The sequence below is a fragment of the Giraffa tippelskirchi genome, chromosome 13, assembly GCF_054371585.1.
Source record: "Giraffa tippelskirchi isolate mGirTip1 chromosome 13, T2T-mGirTip1v1.2.pri, whole genome shotgun sequence".
NCBI classification, from domain to species: Eukaryota; Metazoa; Chordata; class Mammalia; order Artiodactyla; family Giraffidae; genus Giraffa; species Giraffa tippelskirchi.
Window position 1 is genome coordinate 101,760,704 of NC_137287.1, and position 21,051 is coordinate 101,781,754.

At 45.1% G+C, this 21,051-nt stretch overlaps 1 protein-coding gene across 3 annotated transcripts; it reads left to right on the forward strand.

The window, feature by feature from the left end:
- The first annotated feature begins 14 nt into the window (after positions 1-14).
- NSFL1C (NSFL1 cofactor) lies at positions 15-21,051 on the forward strand. 3 transcript variants are annotated; one of them, XM_081560594.1, is made up of 10 exons: positions 15-135; positions 2,655-2,752; positions 9,156-9,230; positions 11,100-11,105; positions 11,675-11,840; positions 12,444-12,536; positions 13,987-14,096; positions 14,477-14,614; positions 19,357-19,521; positions 20,651-21,051. In XM_081560594.1, the coding sequence occupies exons 1-10, from the start codon at positions 31-33 to the stop codon at positions 20,811-20,813; spliced, it is 1,119 nt and encodes a 372-aa protein (XP_081416720.1). In that variant the 5' UTR covers positions 15-30; the 3' UTR covers positions 20,814-21,051. The 3 variants fall into 3 exon arrangements, with proteins under 3 accessions (XP_081416720.1, XP_081416719.1, XP_081416722.1); XM_081560593.1 differs by lacking the exon at positions 11,100-11,105; XM_081560596.1 differs by lacking the exons at positions 11,100-11,105; positions 12,444-12,536.

A 21,051-nucleotide genomic window follows, 5' to 3' on the forward strand; every position in this document is an offset into this window, starting at 1 on the left:
GGGGCAGTTTGGGCGGCGCACCGGGTGAAGATGGCGGCGGAGCGGCAGGACGCTCTGAGGGAGTTTGTGGCGGTGACGGGCGCCGAGGAGGATCGGGCCCGCTTCTTCCTGGAGTCGGCCGGCTGGGACCTGCAGGTAGCGCCGGGAGGTGGGCCGCGTCGGCCAGGCAGGGTACTATGGGGAGCAGACACCTGGTGCGTCAAGCCCGCGGCGGCCGAAGCGCACAGTCATCCCGCCGGGCTGCGGCCCGACCCAGGCCTCAGGGTCCTGGGGCCGCTTGCCACGCGTCGCCAGCTCGTTCTGGGCGAGGGGAAACGCAGGCTAGCCCAGGCCCGGACTGACCTGGTCTAACGGGCCTCGGCTTCCCCTTCTGCCTAGCTCTCGGGGAGGCGAGCCTTTGGGCACTGCCGCAGCCCGCGTGGAGACGGGGACCCTGGGGGCGTGGCTGCCGCGCCAAGACTCGGCTACAGCTCCGGCCGGACTGACGAGCTCCCGGGTGGAGCGGCTCGGCGAGGGGCACGAGGTGCTCGTTCATTTCCATGCCCTCAGCCCCAGTCACACGCCCCCTCGCACCTAAATGCTGGGTGAAACTGGGTTGTGGCGCAAAGTTGAGTCCTATTCATTTTTATTGAGTAACTTCTCTGTAAAAATGGGAGTCTTCATGGAGCTTATCGTGTAGTTCACTGGCAGGTATTAGATACATATAAAATACTTACTGATTGAGAAGAGATTAAGATAAACTACACCAGGTAGGGATTTTGGTAAACTGTTGAATTCTCTGTGTCTAGAACAACGCCTGACACGTAATAGGCACTCACTCAGTGATTAATTGTAGAAAGAATTGCATACATGTTTTTGGCCAACCTACATCTTCGATGGATGACGATTAATATTTATTGAGTGGCTACCATGAGCTTTATGTATCTTAAGTTATTTAAGCATTGCATTTTGAAGCTGAGGTTTAGGGAAGTTAAGTAATTTGCTGAAGGCCTCACTAGCTACCAGGTGGGAGAAATGGCATTAGAACTCAGTTCTGTCTGATACCAGAGCCCAAGCTCTATTAAGCTCTGCCACTGTGTGCCCTGGCACTTTGCATACATGATTCGGTTTATCCTTGCCACACTGTGAAGTGAAGAAAACTTCCTCATTTGAGGAAATTGATGAATTGGAAGCTCAGAAGGCAAGTGATAGGCCCAAGGTCACACACCCAGGGATTAGGATGTGAACTGGGTCTGCTGACTTCACCATTTACATGCTTCACGAAAGTATAAAGTTAGGTAAAGCATCACAACTGTATAGACATATGGTGTAAAGCTCCTGTGCTGGGTGAAAATGCAAAGTGCAGCTTCTACCTGAAAGACCTAGAGGCTCCCTCTGTTACGGTTGGCAGGTCATCAGTCTCGGTCTCCTCATGCTGTTAGTGTGGAAACACGCTCACGTATGTGATGTGACTTGCCCAGGACTTGGACATAGACCCCTCTCGAAGCCAGTTCAGTGCATGTCCCGTAGCAGTGCAGTGCATCCTGGCTGGCTTGCTAAAGTGTGTCCTGTAAAGGCATGCTGCTTCTGACAGGCTGGTTGTGTCCCACAGCAGCTCCCTGTCTCCTGCAATGTGGTGGCTTGAGGACAGGAGCCTTGTCTTGTCATCTCTGTAGACCTCATTGTGCAGAGTAAGTGTCGGCTGATCAGTCCTGTCCGACTCTGACCCCATGGACTGTAGCTGATAGCCCGCCAGGCTCCTCAGTACATGGGATTCTCCAGGCAAGAGTACTGGAGTGGATAGCCATTCCCTTCTCCAAGGAATCTTCCCTACCCAGGGATTGAACCCGGGTCTCCTGCAATGCAGGCAGATTCTTTATTGTCTGATCCACCAGGGAAGCAGTGATTAGTAAATACCTATGCATTGAGTCCATGCAAGAAACATCCAATCACAAAGGGCTAAAAGAGGTCCATATCCCTTCTGTATGTATAGAGCTAAGGCATGACTGTGCATAAATGTTAATGGATCCTCTCATCCATTTTGCAAGGTTGGTGAGATGGGTGTCCCCATTGCACAGACTAGGAAACAGCCTCAGAGAAAAAGTAAGAGTAGTCATCTGTAGTGACCTCACAGTTTCCAATTCCTAGCTGTCACCTGAGAGCTGAGAGCAAGGGCCTGAGCAGATTGCATGGGATCAATCCTGGCTCCACTCTTTACCAACTGTGTAACCTCAGACAGTTTTCTTCTCAGCGCTTCTCTGTCAGCCATAAAATGAGATGATGATAGCACTGACTCCATAGGGTTCTTTAAGGATTAAATAAGTTGGCACAGATAGAGTTGCACTCAGAACAACGTGGCACATAAATGAGTGTTCAGTAAATGTACACTGCTTTTACTAGATCACATTTCCTCATAAAATGACATTGAGGAGTGTCTCCATCCCAACTTTGCTTTTTGCCTTCTTTTTCCTTTAGTAGGTGGAATTTGTTTCAGGTGATATGAAAACAAATAGTTGGGCCACTAATCTTTTGGTTTTATTTTCTATGGCCCACCAGATACAGACTGCCTTGTAAGCATGGGCTGTATTTTTGTGTCTTTGCTCCTTTGTGTTCAAAGGAAATGTGTTAGATGAAGGCCTGTTTAAGTATCCCAAGTTACTGCCTCTCTGTTTCAGATTGCCCTAGCAAGCTTTTATGAGGATGAAGGGGACGAAGAGATTGTGACCATTTCACAGGCAACCCCCAGTTCAGTATCCAGAGGCACAGCCCCCAGGTAAGGGCCAACTTCAGTTATTGCTATATTGATGTGCTTCCAGCAGTGGTAAACTATTTCCTGACTTGACAGTGTTCAGGCCTGGGGACGTGGACCAGTGGGTTTGAGGGAGAAAGACTGACTGGTGGGTAGTAGTTTCTTGCAAGACTTAACTCCTTTTGTATGGAGATGTGGGATTCTTAACTGAATGAGCTTTATGATCCAATCCTGGAGGAAACCGCAAAACCAACTTTTTAAATGTTTGAGGGGGTCTCTTATTTATGAAATGTGAGGAGTGGCTTCTCCATCTCTGAAAGTTTTTAAGTTGAAACTGAAGTGCTTCCTTTTAGGGATGCTATAGATGTAAAAGATTAGGCCAGATGACTTTAAAAAGGCTCTTTAAATATTTTAGGATGCCCATTCAGTTCAGTTCAGTTGCTCAGTCATGTCCGACTCTTTGTGACCTTATGAACCGCAGCATGCCAGGCCTCCCTGTCCATCACTAACTCCCTGAATCCACCCAAACCCATGTCCGTCAAGTCGGTGATGCCATCCAGCCATCTCATCCTCTGTTGTCCCCTTCTCCTCCTGCCCTCAATCTTTCCCAGCATCAGGGTCTTTTCCATTGAGTCAGCTCTTCACATCAGGTGGCCAAAGTATTGGAGTTTCAGTTTCAACATCATTCCTTCCAATGAACACCCAGGACTGATCTCCTTTAGGATAGACTGGTTGGATCTCCTTGAAGTCCAAGGGACTCTCAAGAGTCTTCTCCAACACCACAGTTCAAAAGCATCAATTCTTCGGCACTCAACTTTCTTTATAGTCCAACTCTCACATCCATACATGACCACTGGAAAAACCATAGCCTTGACTAGACGGACCTTTGTTGGCAAAGTAATGTCTCTGCTTTTTAATATGCTATCTAGGTTGGTCATAACTTTGCTTCCAAGGAGTAAGCGTCTTTTAATTTCATGGCTGCAGTCACCATCTGCAGTAATTTTGGAGCCCAGAAAAATAAAGGGGGCCCATTACCGTATTAAAAAGACTTAGAAAAACTGAACCTGTTAACCTGCTCTTTCCCAAATTGATTAGGGAAACCTTGTCTTATTTTGTGAAATAATGTTACCTTTGCGATCTCATTTTCATCCCCTGTCCTGGCCACCCTGACTCCAAGGATCTTAGAGCAGATGACTACTGTGATTTGCAGACTGCAATAATTATTGCCAGACTTCGTGAGACAGGCAGGGCCTCTTCCTTTAAAGGTGTCTGAACTACATCTCCCTTCTCTGCTGAAGCCTTTTCTACTCTAGTGTATGTCCTCAATTAGTTTGAGTTTGCATTCAACCCCAGAACACATATATAGGGTTTCTTTGCTGGTGTGAAGTGATAAATTGTGTTTCTCTCTGAGAACATCTGAGATTTAAATTACATTTCCCCTCTTTCAAGAAGGAACACTAACCCCAGCTATCATTGTTTCCTTAACTTCTCCTCCTTCATTTCCAGAGGAAAGAGGTAATAGGCAGGACATCTTTCAGTTGTTCATAGATGCTAACCTGTGAGGTGTCGTTGATGACACATCAGGATGTGACTGCCTGGGACCTGGTTGGTAGGGTAAGGGCTCTTCTGCAGCTGCTCATAGAGACAGCTAATTTCCTGCATTGTGTCTTTCACAGGCACACCAGATTACTGTTGGGTGTTGGCACAGAAATAGGAGGAGAAATTGAAACCTAGCTTGTGATATCAGTCACATGTTCATACCTGTCTTCTCTGGTAGACCCAAAGTCCAATCCAGACAGTGGTTTATTAGAGCCTGGGCTTGGAGCCTGACCACCCATCTTCATATTAGAGCCTGGGCTTGGAGCCTGACCGCCCACCTTCAAATCCCAGCTCTGTCACTTGAGATCTTTGTGACCTTGAGCAGGTTACTTAACATCGCCAGTCCCTCAGTTTTCATCACTTGTCAAATGGGAAGGATAGTAGTGCTTACCACATGGGCAATTAAATGAGTTAATACAACATAGAACATGTTAACTGCTATTACTGTCGTTTTAGTATTACCATTATTAGCATCCATTCTCATCTTCCCCATTCTTTTATTTGTTCCCTGTCTCATTCCACAAGTTCCTATGGAGTTCTTCACAAATTAAGAAGAGTTAAAGAACCAAGGAAATAGAGTTTATCATTAAGACCAAGAGAAGTAAAAGTCTTGCACACACATGCAGTTCTAAAGGTCTTACTTTTTTTTTGCTTTGGTTAAGCCTCAGACTTGGTACTGGGCTTAGGTGAAACCAAGGAAAAGGGAGAGGGAAGGCACCATGTGTTACATCATTGTCCTTGTCCAGATGGTAAACGCTAACTGTGTTCTCAGGAGAAGGCAGGCATGTGTTAGCACCCAAGAGGAACTCTGTATGGGGCCTGCCTTTCCCCTGTTTGACCTGACTGTTGCAGGACACTTAGCCTGCTGCTGAGCTCTCCCCGCCCCCCGCTGTCATCTCTCATACTCTTTCACGTTGTCACTGCCTCGGTGCACAGCACTCAGTTAATAAGCTCCTAACGTGGAGGCTAACCCCCTAGGAAGGATCTATGGAATGGATGTCAGAAGGTCCATAAATTACCTGAAATTGTACGTAATAACTTGTATATATGTTGTACCTTTTCAGGCAAAAAAACTTGTAGTTTTTTATCAGATACTCAAAGGGCTCTGGGACATAAAAAGGTCAACCATAGCTATAGGAGAAAGTCTGAACTCCTCAATAATAACAGCTATCATTTATTGAGCACTTACCAGCTGCCAGGCACTGGGTTAAGCTTTTACATCTACATCTTTTTAATGCTTTACTGCAACCCTATGAGGTGGCTACTGGTATTTTTCCCATTTCACAGATGAAAACACTGAAGCTGGGCTTCTTCCCAAGATCACACAGCTAGTCAAACAAGGATTTAAAAGCAGATCTGTTTCTGCTTCCAGCATTCAGCTCTCAGCCAGAATGATGTACTGCCTCTCCCTGTGGACATTCATCATCCTCAGGAGTTTGCAGTGAACGTGCCATCCTCATCTTATCCCCCTTTTCCTCCTTTCTTAAATCTTTATTTCAACCAAAGTGATTTGTTTGGTGTCTCAGTTCTCCCTTAGTTTTTGGTTCTGCTTTTGTTTGAGCCTCTCATCTGACTCGACATGCCTAGTCTCTTGCTTCCTCTCCACCTGTGCAGATCCTTTGTGTCCTTCCATGTTTAGCTCCCTCCCCACCTTCTCTACTAAGTATGTAATCCCCAAACCCAGAGGCAGCACAAACTCCAGTCACAACCCATATCTGCATACTACTAATGACGTCTCTCCTATGTTGTCTTGAATTCTTCCGACAATTAACAGAATATTTTTCTCCCTGAGTAAATTGTAAGTTCCTAGAGGTGGAAGGGCTAGTATTTCAGAAGCACCCACCATCTGTCTGGCTCTGCCAGATACTCTTTCATACATTCTCTTCTTACACCTCAGTAACCACCGTGGAAGTAGGTAGGGTGCTCACCATTTCACAGGTCTGGATGCTGAGTCTTACAAAGTATAAGTAACGCATTTGCCCTTACGGCAAATTGAAACCCAAACTTGTCTAAATCCAAAACTGCTGCTTCTGCTAACTACCTTCCTGTCCAATATCTCCCACCCCTGTACCTAGCACAGGGTTGAGTAAGAGGGAAGCTGTTATTTCTTCCTTTTTTTTTCTTCTTTCATTCAACAAAACTGTCCTTTCTTAAAATGCTAGGGACCACTGTTGTCTGATTCTCTAAAACTATATTGTCTAATATGGTAGCCTCTAGCCTCAGGTAGCTGTTTAAATTAATTAAAATTAAATAAACATTCAGCTATTCATTCTCAATTACCGAATTTTAAATGCTCAAAAGCCCCATGTGACTAGTGGCTTCCATATTGGACAGTGCAGATACAGCATTTCTGTCAGTGCAGAAAATGTGATCTGACAGAGCACCTTTGTGCTGCTTCAGGATGCCCGGGGGATAGAGTTCTGATCCTGAAAAGTTGAAATTTCTGAGACATTTTGCCAATTTGTAGAAGATACAAGACCCAGTATTCTTAAATTGGTGCTGTCCCCAGGACTTCTGTACTGTTAAGGTAACTCTCAGAGCATTACTCCAGAACAGTGGTCCTCAGACTTCAGCATGTATCAGAATTACTTGGAGGACTCCTAAAACCAGATTACTAGATACTCCTTTTAGGGTTTCTGATTGAGGATGTCTAGGGTAAGGGTGAAGGATTTACATCTGTCTGAATTTCGAGGGTAAGTGCTGATACTCCTAATTCAAGGACCAACAGTTTGATAACTGCTGCTCAAGAGTAGTTCTTGAAATGTGCTACACTGTCCGTCAGCTATTCACAGCAAGCCCACGAGGTTGGTGCTGGTTGTTTCCATTTTCACATGAGAAAGTGGAGACTTAGAGAATTTCATTAGCATGCCCAAGATCCCAGCATTGGAAGCTAAGTTGGATTGAAACCAGGTATATGGATACCAGAGTCTGTGTTAGCTATCGTCAGTTACGTGTAAGAACTTCTGGGGAAAGAGACCTATAGCCAGACCAAGTGGTTTGCTCAAGCTGGTAGTGGTGGTGGTGTTCAGTCACCAAGTCGTGTCCAACTCTTTGTGATCCCATGGACTGCAGCACACCCCTGTCCCTCACCATCTCCCAGAGTTTGCCTAAGTTCATGTCCGTTGAATCAATGATGCTATCCAACCATCTCATCCTCTGTCACCCTCTTCTCCTTCTACCTTCAGTCTTAGCCAGCATCAGGGTCTTTTCCCTGTATACATGTACACATGTGTATTTGAAGGTGTTTAACAATGGAGAGATAGAGAATTTTTTTTTTCCATAGATGCTAAGCTGAGCATCTGTAGAAAAATCCGTTGGAAAGAGTAATGAGTGGAATTAGCTTTCCCAGGTGGCTCAGTGGTAAAGAATCCGCCTGCCAATGGAGGAGACGTGGGTTCGATCCCTCGATCGGGAAGATGCCCTGGAGAAGGAAATGGTAACCCACTCCAGTATCCTTTTCTGGGAAATCCCATGGACAGAAGAGCCTGGCGGGCTACAGTCCATGGGGTCACAAAAGAGTTGGACACGACTTGGTGACTAAACAACAGGCCCTTAAGGCACTAGTATAGATCTTAATCACTTGGATCCTTTTAGACTATGTTGTGTAGAGCATGAAGAAATGCCCAGGAGGTTGCTCTCAGCTCAGTCAGGCAGGAATGTATTTGCTACACCATTTGCTGTTTGTCCTCCTATGTCTAGCTGGTGGAGCCTCAGAGTGTATTCTGTCCTCTGTCTCCCTGAAATAAATCTTTCTTCAAGACTGAATGGGAGTAAACAACTCCTTTTTAGCCTCACTAAATCACTATTACCCCCTTCCCCTCATATTAAAGAGAAACAACTTTTTTCAATGTAAGAAATACAGAAAATGTTTTTATAAATTGTGTGTCTCATGATCCTTGAAAAACTAAGATTGTTCCTTGAGGACACATCTAAACTAGGGAAAAAGTGGCAGTGTAAGACAACATCTGAGGACGGAGTTAACCTTTCTCATAACATGTTTAGTACGCCCTCTCCACCGCACTCTGTGTTTAACTAACCTACAGCAGAAGCAGATAGGGGCCTCTTCACGCACATATTTGTTTCATTTCTGCTCCTTGATTTGTCCTTTAGTGTGTTGCTGTCACTGGTTTCTGTGTGTGCCTGTGCTGCTTTCCTGTAATGCCCTGCTGGTCCCCTTTCTCCACCATCACCACCATCCATTATCCAGTTGACTGATGGTCCCCTCGTTCATCAGCGCTAGGTCCAAATGCCGCATTTCTCTGGGAGCTTTTCTTGATACTCCCCCCACCCCCCACCTAGAACAAAAGACTCTGCTCTCACGCCCCATGTGCTTTCCTTTGTCACAGCCCCTATTGCACAGTATTTAATGGATGGTTTCCAGGCCAGAGTGCCACTAACCTGTAAACAACTGAAGGGTAAGAACTGTGCCTGATAATTTTATAGACCTAGCATCCAGTTCAGTGCCTGACACACAGGCATCCCCCCAGTATTTAAAAATTATATGATGAAAATCACTATCCGGTAGCATGGTTTTAAAGTAGTACAGTCCCTATCCAGTTCCCTCGTCTCTTCTAGGAGAGCTTAAATTGGATTCCACTTTACTTCTTGATACACTGCCTATTTATTCTTAGTCCTGGGTGACCTTGAATAAATAAATATCACATTGTTTAGCATATAAACATAAGAGATATAACCCTCTTCCACCTAGATCCTCTTCCTGCCCCACCAAAAAACCTAACCTCAGTATCCTCAACTTTTAGCAGTTGATGATGGGGGTTACCTTTTTTAACTCCCCATGAGATCAATTTGCTCCTTTCTGTGTCTCCAGCGATAATAGGGTGACATCCTTCAGAGACCTCATTCATGACCAAGATGAGGACGAGGAGGAAGAGGAGGGTCAGAGGTGAGTCTTTGTTGGGGGCACAGTCCACATGAAATTCTATGATAATTACCTGGAAGGGCCTAGAAGGATAAACATGCTCTATTATCATTAACCATTAGGACTGTGGGCTAGTCACACACATACTAGAAACAGTTTTCCACTCCCTGTAGCTTAGAAGTGATTCCTGTCTTCTTACCATTTTTTTTCATTTGGGGTTTGGTTTTTTTTGTTGTTGTTTTTAATTTTAAAAATAATATGTATTTATTGAAGAATATTAGGGGAAAGGAAAAAAGCCATTCATAGTATCACAACCCAGAGGTAGTATCAATATTTTTGGTGTATTTCCTTCCAGTTTTTCCTTAATTGAAAAAGCAATATATTACATAATAAACAGGAAAATGGGCTTACAAATGTATATTCTCCTGTTATACAGACACAGTACTGTTTTTTGTTGGTTTGCTTTTAACCTTTAGCAAATAAAAATAAAACTGGTGTCCATTGTGGAAAATATAGCATAATGAAAAAAATATAACTTACTCACCCTTTGGAAACTACAGTTAATATTTTGGCATATTTCTAAGTCTTGGTTCTGTGTATAAAGGTAGCTTGTTGATATTGTATTTTACATGATGAAGATCAGATAAGTTTGTTTCTTGCTTTTGTAGAATTAATGCTACATCTTGAATATTTCTCCATGTCATTAAAATTCTTAATAAATGTTTTCATTGACTATAATAATAATAATCCATCATATGGAATGTTTGGTGTTTAGATCATTTGCAGTTTTTTACCACTGTAGATATCAATGCTGTGAATGTCTCTGTGTATTAATCTTTGCCTCCATTTTAGGTTATATTAAATAGTTTCTAGAAATGAAAATACTGGGTTAAGGCCATGAATATTTTTAAGGCATTTGATCATAGGTTCCTAGTTCATAAGCCAGGGCGTTGAGAGCCCGTAATAAGGACCTTACAGAATTTTATCTAGCTGGAATGAACAAGGATGAACTGGCTGCAGCCTCATTTTACACGTTTTGGTTCTCCATGGAATCTGCCTGGGTCTGTCAAACATTGCTGAGGAACATTGTGTAATAACCATTATGGAAATGCAGTTACCTTATTGTGGTCACTCTTTGGGAAGTGGGCTCAGAAATTGCATGTGTTCTGTTCTTTGTTTTCATCCACGTGGTGACTTTTGCCCTACCTCAGAGCATTCTATTTAGATATACTCAAAGTTCAGGAATAAATGTTAATTTCAGTGTTTTAATGCCCCTTGAAAGACAGTGTCATCAAGTAAGTGAATGCCCAACTCCTAAATAACCTCTTCCTAGTTCTCCTGTCTGGTCACATCCTCCAGGCAGTGACCTTTTACTTCACATCCAGAGTTACCTCTTTGGTTCCTCATCATTTCAGACCTAATGACCTTGGTCCTCTTGTTCATGCCAAGGCCTAGGGTTTTGCCTTGCATTCCCTGGGTAATGTCAAGACATGGAAGGCTGAGGCTAGTTTTTACAGGTTCTCAGTTCTCTCCACTAAGATGTGCTGTTGACTTAGCTGTGAATAGGAGTGATAAGGAAGCAGCCAGCCAAGGCTACATGACTGCAGGTTTTCAAACCCAGGTTAAAAAAATAAAGTGCTAACTTAATCTCAAGCTTTGCTTGGCCCATTACAAAGCAGTTGTGGGTATCTTGGGGCTTATATTTGAGCTTCGCTGACCACCTCCAGTACCCACTCTCAGCATCCTCCTGGTGTGTGTCACAAGAATTACAAGGCGAAGTGAGGCTTGGGTGAGCTCTCGGTGTGGTATCAAACCACCTTACATGTGTGCATTACTCTGTGCTTGTTCTTTTGCATACATCTGCTGATTTGAACCTCACGGCCCTGACTTAAGGAACAGGTAGGTAGGGCATGTGGTTCTTCCCTTCCATTTCAAAGAAGGAAAATGAGGTATAGCTCAGTGCACTGGCTTGCCCAGATCACTCAGTGACAGAGCCAACAGTGGAACCTTATTGCTTGTACTAACCATGCCACTGCCACCATTAATTCGAGGCTGCTAGTGGTAGCTGCTTCTCACTGAACATAGTGATCATCCTCTGCAAAAGTGTTGGCGTTTAATTCCCAGAGCTAATGTGCTGTCATGCATGCCTGGAATGCCCTTTTCTGGTTTCTTTACCTGATAAACTCATCATCCTCAAGGTTTAGCCCAGAAAACACCCTTCTGGGAACCCTTGACTATCCTCCCAGATTCTGTATTCCCAGAGACCCCTTCCTTACCATTTTTGTGGCTCACACTGCAGTATGCCTGCCTGCCTCTTTACATGTGTCTTCCACTAGACAGTAAGTTCCATAAAAATGAGCATTGGTGCCCTTTGCCTCATTGTGCCCAGCTCCTAGCCCAAAGCCTGGCACATGCTCTGTTTATGTTTTCTAAGTGTATTTGGTGTTAGATGTGTATTTTCTGTGCAGGTTTTATGCTGGGGGCTCAGAGAGAAGTGGACAGCAGATTGTTGGCCCTCCCAGGAAGAAAAGTCCCAACGAGCTGGTGGACGATCTCTTTAAAGGTGCCAAGGAGCATGGAGCTGTAGCTGTGGAACGAGTGACCAAGAGCCCTGGAGAGACCAGTAAACCAAGAGTGAGCATAGGGGGTTGATGTCTGTGTCCGTAGAACTGAGGTTCCAGAGCAGAGGGAAGGAGGCCTTCATCACCCAATAGTGACTGAATTTGTTTTTGTTTTTCATCTGCTCGCTTCCTCTCATGCAGAAGAGCAGTGCAGTTTCTCTTACCTTTTAACATGAAATCAAGATTTGGGGCAAAGTTTTCAAACCTGTGGTCTAGATCAGGTTCTGCCAATTGTTTTGTTAGACCTGATCAACTTGATTTAATGTCTTGCTTTATTTTGTTTATTTTAATTAAATCAGTAGCCATCTGTTTTACATAAAATCTGAATTTCTACTTTCTTTGTGAAAATCAAAAAAGTATCTGGTGTTATCCTGCACCGAGATTCTAGCATGGTCATGATTAACTAGATCTTAGTAGCAGCCATTCCCTTTAGCCAAGCAGCACTCGCTCCAGCCACACCTTTCCAGTTTTGACCCCAATCCTGACCCTGTAGCTCCGAGTTTGCTACTCAGAGAAGGCATACCTCGTAGTTAATAATCTTGAAATAACATTTTGTCTGAATAACCTGATCACCGTTGACCTGCTCCTTAGGTGTTTGTGAACTTGTCTTTTATAGCCATTTGCAGGCGGTGGCTACCGCCTTGGAGCGGCACCAGAGGAAGAGTCTGCCTACGTGGCAGGAGAAAGGAGGCGGCATTCCGGCCAAGATGTGAGTGTGCATCCATCTTCTGTAGGGAAGCTCGTGGACTGTTGAATCACTTTGGGGGAGAAATTAATCCCATGAATCAGCAGCCTCTGAAAGCAAGGAGGCAGCACATTTGCTGTGTCATCCATGAATGAAAAGGCTTACCTGAGAATCACAGACAGCTCTCATCTGGCTGGATGGTGGCAGGAGGAGCTGGATAAGTTGGGGTGGGTAGAGTGAATGGACAAATAAAGGAGTTTTCTGAGCGTTCCATGAATCTCAGAGGGATAGTGATTCCAGGGTTCTCTGGTGGTGTGGACAAGGCTAAAGAACTTGGTCTTTAGACCACCACCCCTGGCAGGGAGGCTTGAAACATAGTTTTAAAACTTTTTCCTTATTGTTGTTCAGTCCTTTTTTCCCTGCGTATAGGGGTCCCCCCTCTCTACTAAGTGTAATAATGCTATGAGACAATTTTGAGGTTTATGCCATAAACATTTTTTATCTTATTGATTTACAGTGTTGTGTTAATTTCTTCTGAACAGCAAAGTGACTCAGCTGTATATATTCTTTTTCAGTGCCATAAATGTTTTCATATCACCTTGTGAACATTAGTCTCCATAATGTTTTTGTTTTTAATCATTTTGGGTTTTTTCCAAAATAAAGTCAAGCAAGAAGGAAATAAAAATTCTATCTACCTGAGACAGCAGCTGCTAATAACGTTGGTCTTTAGCCCTCTAGCGGAGAAGGCAATGGCACCCCACGCCAGTACTCTTGCCTAGAAAATCCCATGGATGGAGGAGCCTAGTGGGCTGCAGTCCATGGGGTCACTAAGGGTCGGACACGACTGAGAGACTTCACTTTCACTTTTCACTTTCATGCATTGGAGAAGGAAATGGCAACCCACTCCAGTGTTCTTGCCTGGAGAATCCCAGGGACGGGGGAGCCTGGTGGGCTGCCATCTATGGGGTCGCACAGAGTTGGACACAACTGAAGCGACTTAGCAGCAGCAGCAGCCCTCTAGACCCTTTCCTGTGGACGTGTACAGGAAATTTTGTAGATATCATTTTTAATGACTGCAAAATAGTCCGTGTAAAATTTGCCATGATAATGGCACACAGCACAAGCTGTGTACCAAGCATGCAGGCAACCCTACAGATAAGGAAGCTATAGCTTCAATCAATTAAGTCATGTGCTCAGTGCCACTTAACTAGTGAGTGGCAAGATCAAGACGCAGATCCTGGTCTGCTTAAATCAAAGCCTATTCTCTTAAGGTGCCATATCACCTTATTTTAGGTTAATACTTATTTCATTGGTTGTTGATTGATCTCCTTGTGCATGAGTATATGTTTGTCTGTCTGTGTGTTTTAGTAATGACACAGTAAAGTAGTAAAAAACTTGCTAATTTGCAGGTTCACACTGGTGTGCTTGCCAGGTTCCTGACAATGTATGGACTGCTTACCTCCTGTTGTCATAGGTTCATGTAGTGTTGAAGCTCTGGAAGACTGGATTCAGCCTGGACAATGGTGAACTCAGAAGCTACCAAGACCCATCTAATGCCCAGTTTCTGGAGTCTATTCGCAGAGGGTGAGCAGAAAAACCCTCCTTCAGGTTCCATATCAGTGAGTGAGATGGCAGATGGGAAAGAAGAAACTAATTCAAATGTTTATTATTTAAGACATTTAAAATTTTAAGCAGATTTAGCACAGTTGAGAAACAGATTCACAGATCTGCTCCCAAAACCGTGTGTATCTACTTTTCCACTTTGGGCCTAGGTCAGAGCCATGTCACCAGATATGACTAGGCAGGCATGAGAGAAGGGGGAGGCAGACAGGTAGCCACTAGAGCAGTCAGCTCCCCATGGAGGCCCATCAGTTGGAGATGACAAGTTTCTCCTCCTTTTGTACCCATTGCTGTCATTCCCATCCTGCTCTGTGTGGGCCCCAGCACTGCCTTTTCTCCCACAGAGAGGTGCCAGCAGAGCTACGGAGGTTAGCTCACGGCGGGCAGGTGAACTTGGACATGGAGGACCATCGGGATGAGGACTTCGTGAAGCCCAAGGGAGCCTTCAAAGCCTTCACTGGCGAGGGTCAGAAACTGGGCAGGTAAGGAGCAGCACGGGCCGGGTGGAACTGTGTGGGTCACTCCTTTGGGGCCCAGCAGACGCTGTGCACAGCCCACTTGATGCAGCTCTTTATTCTTTATTACAAAGTACTTCAGATTTTATCTTTATGGGAGGAAAATATGAGAACATAGGCTTTGGCATTAACAAACCTAAGTCTAAATCTCTTCTTCACTTTCTAGCCATATGACCTTAGACTGTACAGCCTCAGTTTTCTCAGCTATAAAGTGGGACTAGTAAGAGTCCTTATCTCCTTGAATACTGTTGGGAGGAGCACGTAGAGCACTGTCCCACAGAGAGCAGTGAAGGTAACACATCGCTGCTTTAACTTGGTCATCTAGGGTGCTCAGGGCAGGGATCACCTCCTCAATGGCTCTAAGGCTGAAGCAGACACACGTATTCAGGTCACTTGAGGTGGGGATTCAGAAGGGTTAAGGAATTCAGCCAGCCTGCAGCAGCATCATTCAGGATCCAGGGAACCTCAAGGACATTGTTCCCCCTGTGCAGGCTGCTGCTCCAGTGTTAGGGGAGCTCTTTCTTTTACTTCTCTGGTCCTGCCTGACACTTGCTTTGTCATTCCCTGTGACTGTTTTGCCTTGTGTCCTCTGCCACTATCTCTGTCTTGCATTCAAACCCTTCATATTAATAGGATCTGATTGGTTGATAGTTTCTGTTACCTCTGATCAGTAGAGTTCTCACACCAGATCCTTGACAAACCCACAGACAGGCAGCCTTTTCTCAGGGACCCACTCAGCTTTGGCTGTGCATTCTTCTGAGGGGTCAGTATTCTTCTGAGGGGTCTGTGCATACAACAGGCATTCAGCATGGTGACATACAGTACAGTCCTTATTTTACAGAGGGAAAGCTGAGGCTCTTGGACTTTAAGGCTTACCCTTAGGTGCTCCCTGCGGTGCCACCAGGAATGGAACCTGGTCTTCTGATTGGCGCTCCTTCCCACACTTCTGCACAGCACGACCCTACTTCTGACCTAGCTCTGGCAGCTTCTGAGCTCAGTGCTGCCCTTGCTCACCTCACCAGATCAGAGTGTGGTCTACCAACAGCTGTGCTCTGCGATTCTGACTGGCCCTCTGCTCGAATCCCCTACCTCCCTGCTGGCCACTCGTGCCTCGTCAGGAGCAAGGGTCATAGCTCTATTAGAGATAATAGACTGCGATTTACCAGGACCAAGATACTGAAGTCACCCTGCTCTCATCGTTTCATCTCCCACGTTGGGGCCTGTGGGTTAGCCTGGGGCAGCTGTTCCCAGAATGATCCATGTGTGACTTCCCTGTCAGTTGTGGTAAGCGTTGTGGAGCACCACTTAATTTTTTTTTCCATATATTATTGAAAATAAAGGGTGTTTATCTTTTAAAATAGAAAATACAGATAAAGAGTAAAAGCTATTCTTAAACCTAACAGCCAGATATATCCAGTTAGTATCTGAGGGTGTGTGTGTAAAAACAAATGTTGTATGCCCTACTGTTTTGCCTAGTCAGTGTAGTCTGGCTATCGTTCCAGATCAGTAAATGCATTTCTACAATATTTTTTTTAATGCTAACATAATCTTCTATCCTCTGTATGTGCCATAACTTAACCAGTCCCTGCTGTTAAATAACATGATTATCAGTATTATGAACATTACAGTGGTTATCTAATTAAATCTTTATATACCCCTGATGTTGTACTGGAAGTAGTACAACAAGTAGCTCAAAAGAGCTTCACATTGCCCTCCAAAACATGGTACCCTTCTTTCACCCACCAGTAGTTTTAAGGACTCAGAACACCTTGCAGTTTGGGTTTGTGTGGCTTCATTATATTAACTGAAAATGCTTCTGCTTTTGGAATGTCTTAACTGTATTGTGTGCACAGGACAATACATCTCAAAAAATTAAGATATTTTAAGGAGACTTAGGATGAAGTGAAGTGTTAGTCACTCAGTCGTGTCTGACTCTTTGTGACCCCATAGACTGTAGCCTGCTAGGCTCCTCCGTCCATGGGATTTCCCAGGCAAGAATACTGGAATGGGTAGCCACCCCCTTCTCCAGAGGATCTTCCTGATCCAGGGATGGAACCCACGTCTCCTGCATTGCAGGTGGATTCTTTACTGTCTAAGTCACCAGGGAAGCCCTCTGTTTTAGGATGGGACTAAATTATTAGTGCAGATGATGAATCAACAGAGCTTGATAATCAGACATGATGCTTGTCAGCTAAATAAATGTTCATTGCCAGTTCCACTTTGATTTTCAGTTCTAGCTTTTAATGAAAAATGAGCTTAAAAATAGTTTTATTACAGCTAAGAGTGATGGGACTTTAGCTTTTCTGTCTAAACCAGATGGATAGCTTTTTTAGTTTTTCCAGTAAGTTTTACTGTGCTTTCCATCGTTATCTTGTTAACTAAAATGATCAAGAAGCCAAATGTTTTAAGAAATTTTTCTCAAGTTTCCCTCAAAAATTGGTCAATCCTTGTTTTTTCTCCAATTACCTAGAAAAATCAAGTGAATGAATAGATTTTTCTCAGTTCAGAAATTTTAAAAAATTCTTTCAGTTGCATGAAACTTTTTGTTTTAGGTTTTGCATTTGTTTGTTTGGATGGGAACTAATCTGAAGATTTGAGAAGCCTGCATTTGATTTCGAGTAGCAGACACCACGAGTGCACTTAGGATGGGGTAAGGGTGTCACTGCTGCTGGGGTGAGCTCCGCTGCTCGCCATGCTTGCTGCAGTGCTCATCTTTGTAAAGCAGGTGACAGGGCCTCAGGACTCAGCATTGTGGCAGCAGAGCACCTTAGTGCCCAATTTATTCCCACTATAAAGGAAATGAGCAGTCATGTGATTCAGCTTCTCTCTCATTCAGGCCTTTCTGGCAGGCAGCAGCTTCAATGAGTACCTGTCATACTTGGAATTGTTATAAACAGTTGAGGGCCAGGCTACCTAGAATCTTAATTAGGGAGTTGACCTAATGCCGTTAAAACTAATGAATAGAACAGAGTAGATCTTAAGCATTTACAGGTGCAACATTTAACTTTCTGCTACCTCTCTTCAGGCCCATCCATGATGGTGTAATTTATCTGTGTGTCTCATCTTTTGAGTCCCACATGTTGTGAGGCCAATACATAGAAGAAGCTTTTCTCATAGCCAATAAGTGTGGCCACCTTTCTCTTCTGATCTCCACTTTATAATTCTCTAAGCCTGTATTTTTGATGTTCACAGAAAGTAAGTTCAGTTTTTAGTTCTTCCTTGCTGACTGTGTGCTCTGGGGCAACATTTTGCAGACTGTTCCATGAAATGATCTTCAGGAGGTTTACATGAAAAAAGAACATGGTGGTCAAATAAGTTTGCCTTAATTTCACAACCTCTCAAAGTGTTAGTCCTTCAGTTGTGTCTGACTCTTTGTGACCCCATGAACTGTAGCCCGCCAGGCTCCTCTTCCCATGGAATTCTCCAGGCAAGAATACTGGAGTGAGTTGCCATTACCTTCTCCAGGGGATCTTCCTGAACCAGGGATCGAACCCGGGTCTCCTGCATTGCAGGCAGTTTCTTTATGACTTCTCAAGACCTTCTTTAATATGTTAGTGGCCTCTGACACTGTTGGTATAATATGTGACATTTCCAGAACCTTCTTGTAGATAACTCAAGGGACTCAGGTCCCAGGGAACACACTTAGGAAAGCACTTTCAGTTGGATTTGCTAAGAACACCCTTTTTAGTTTGTAAAGATCAGAGGAAGAAGTGAGGTGGAGGAACTGATCTAATTAGAGGCTTTGGGGGAAGGCAAGAGGGTTCTCATCTAATGGCCTCTATTCTCTGCAAAGGTCTAGGCCAGGACATCTGCTAAGAGAAAAAAGAGAACGCCTCCACACAGTTGTGGAGAACTGGGAATTTGTGTGCATTTTGTGTTCGTCTGCCTCCCTGAGTGTAACACCCCTGTAATCCTCACAATAGTCCTTGTTAAAGAACCTCGTTACTACTCTTGTTGAAACTCAAAGAGCTTAAATAACTAGCCCGACATCCCCATAGCTAGTGGGTGAATTCAAACCCAGATCCATCTCATTCCAAGATCTGAGCTGTCCACACTGCAGCAGGTACCATGTCCTGTTCATATTATATAATTAATCCCTATGGTGCCAGGCACTCAGTTGGCTTTCCAGAAATCTCAACTGCCTCCTGATAGTTGACCAGTGAGTATGAGATACCCACATGAGTGAGGCTGCACTAGGGCAGGCAGGCCTGAAAATTCCATCAGAGAAGAAGAGTCTGGACTTGTCCTTTACATCCCAACAGTCCCCTGCCAGGCTGTGTCACACCTGCCTCAGTTGCAGACTTGGAGTACCCCCTCCCCATACTGCCCTTGGCCTCTCACTGGGGCTAAAACTCATCCTGGTCTGTTAGGTCCTCCGGCGTCAGGTCCCAGTCTCCCAGCCCAGGCTGTCTTGCATACTGCTTTCTTCCCTTCAAGCTCTTGTTCAGTTGTGGACACCAGGGAAGAAGGGGGTTGGTAACTTGCCCAACTCCAGGAGTGAGGGAGCTGGCAGTAACTTGGGGGTTGAGGTGAATTCTGCTGGACCTCTAAGTTCCATCAGAGCAGGGATTTCTGTCTTGTCACTCCTTATGTCAGTAGCAGCAAACAGCACAAGACGTAGCAAATGCTCAATAAAAATCTTGGACAGGATTCCACTCCTGCTGGGCCTTTGTTTCTGTTCATGTCCTGATGCGATCCTCTCTCCTCAGCACTGCCCCCCAGGTGTTGAATACCAGCTCTCCAGCACAGCAGGCAGAAAATGAAGCCAAAGCCAGCTCCTCCATCTCAATCGATGAGTCACAGCCTACCACAAACATCCAAATACGGCTTGCTGACGGTGGGAGGCTGGTGCAGAAGTTTAACCACAGCCACAGGTACCTTGCATAATGGGGCCTGGCTTATTCTAAGAGGGTCCCAGAAACTCCCACAGATAGGTGAGTAGAGGGAGCAGTTCTTCCCCCTTAACACCAGCAGACTCTCCAGGCTCTCTCCAGAGGAGGCAGTAGGGTAAGAAGCTGTGCACGTCTGAAGCCTTTGGTTTGGTCCCTGTTCTTCCATTAAGTGTAGCCGGTGACTATTCCCTCTCCCTCGTATGGGTCACAGATTCCTCAGATGGATTTGTTCCAAACTATTTGTTCATAGGAAGTTTCATGCTAAAGCCCAAGAGTAGAACAGATGAAATCTGAACTGCTATGGTTGATGAAGCGAGGAGGGGACAAAATGTGGCATCCCACTCACTCATCCCACTCATCCCATTCCTCTACCTCCCTACCCCTAGGGGGCCTCTGACAACCTCTAGGCTAGGAAGGTCTCTGAGATCTGGACTTGGAGAATTCTAGAATACCTGTTCTATCTCAGTTCATCTGGGCCAGATCGAAACAAACTGCCTCCCCAACTTAAAGATGGGGAAGCCGAGGCCCAGAGTGATGAAGGGATTAGCAGGGGAGGACTGTTGCCAGTAAAGATATTTGGCAGAACAACTCTTTTTTTTCCTAGAATAGCAGTGTCTAAATTTCATCAGTCATAGGCCATGTAAATCAGAACTCACGTGGGGCCCAGGGAATGGCTTACCAGCCCTTGAGTGTTGACAGGCTTCACATGAGGTTAGTGTGGAGCAAGTGTAATGAAGATTATAGAAGAGGAATCAGGCAGAGAAGCCCCTGGGAAGAGGGACCAGGTGTGGGCAGAGAGCACAGCATGATGAAGAACTGAAGTGGGGAGGTAGGAGAACGGGGGAAGGAGGCTGGTGTGTAATTAGGCAGGACTTGGGACTACAGTCAGGAGGTTGGTATTTATAACAAGGAAGACGGGAGCAATTCTGCAAGATTTTAGAAGAGTGACATGAGCTCATGTGTTTCCAAATGAGCGTTTTGGCCACTCTGTGGAGAAGGATGGGGTGGAGGAAGGGGCCTGGGGATGTGATGTGGCCTCCCTCTAGCCTGGGGGTGGGAGTGGGCAGCAGGCAGCAGAGAACACCGCTCACCCACCTCCCCACTCCACCAGGATCAGCGACATCCGACTCTTCATCGTAGATGCCCGGCCGGCAATGGCTGCTACCAGCTTTGTCCTCATGACTACCTTCCCGAACAAAGAGCTGGCTGACGAGAACCAGACCCTAAAGGAAGCCAACCTGCTCAATGCCGTCATCGTGCAGCGGTTAACATAACTGCCCAGCCCAGCCAGCAGCCTCATCTCCCTCCTGTGTCTCCCAAGGCCAGCTGCCCTGCGGGGACCACCCTTCCACCCACTCCTGCACACCCTGCAGTCCAGTGCCACGTCTCCTCCGTAGCTCTGGGTTCTTAGATCTCGGTTGGACGTTTGTTTTCTCCTTGGTTGCATTTCGTGGGTTTTTGTGATGATCAATGGACTTTAAAGAAAAAAATAAAAACAACCAAAAAAAAAAA

Excerpts from the sequence above, each read along its gene's own strand:
- NSFL1C (XM_081560594.1), top strand. The coding sequence starts at position 31 with ATGGCGGCGGAGCGGCAGGACGCTCTGAGGGAGTTTGTGGCGGTGACG. Across the intron at positions 14,615-19,356 it reads GAGGGTCAGAAACTGGGCAG|CACTGCCCCCCAGGTGTTGA; the intron begins GTAAGGAGCAGC and ends CTCTCTCCTCAG. Across the intron at positions 19,522-20,650 it reads AAGTTTAACCACAGCCACAG|GATCAGCGACATCCGACTCT; the intron begins GTACCTTGCATA and ends CCACTCCACCAG.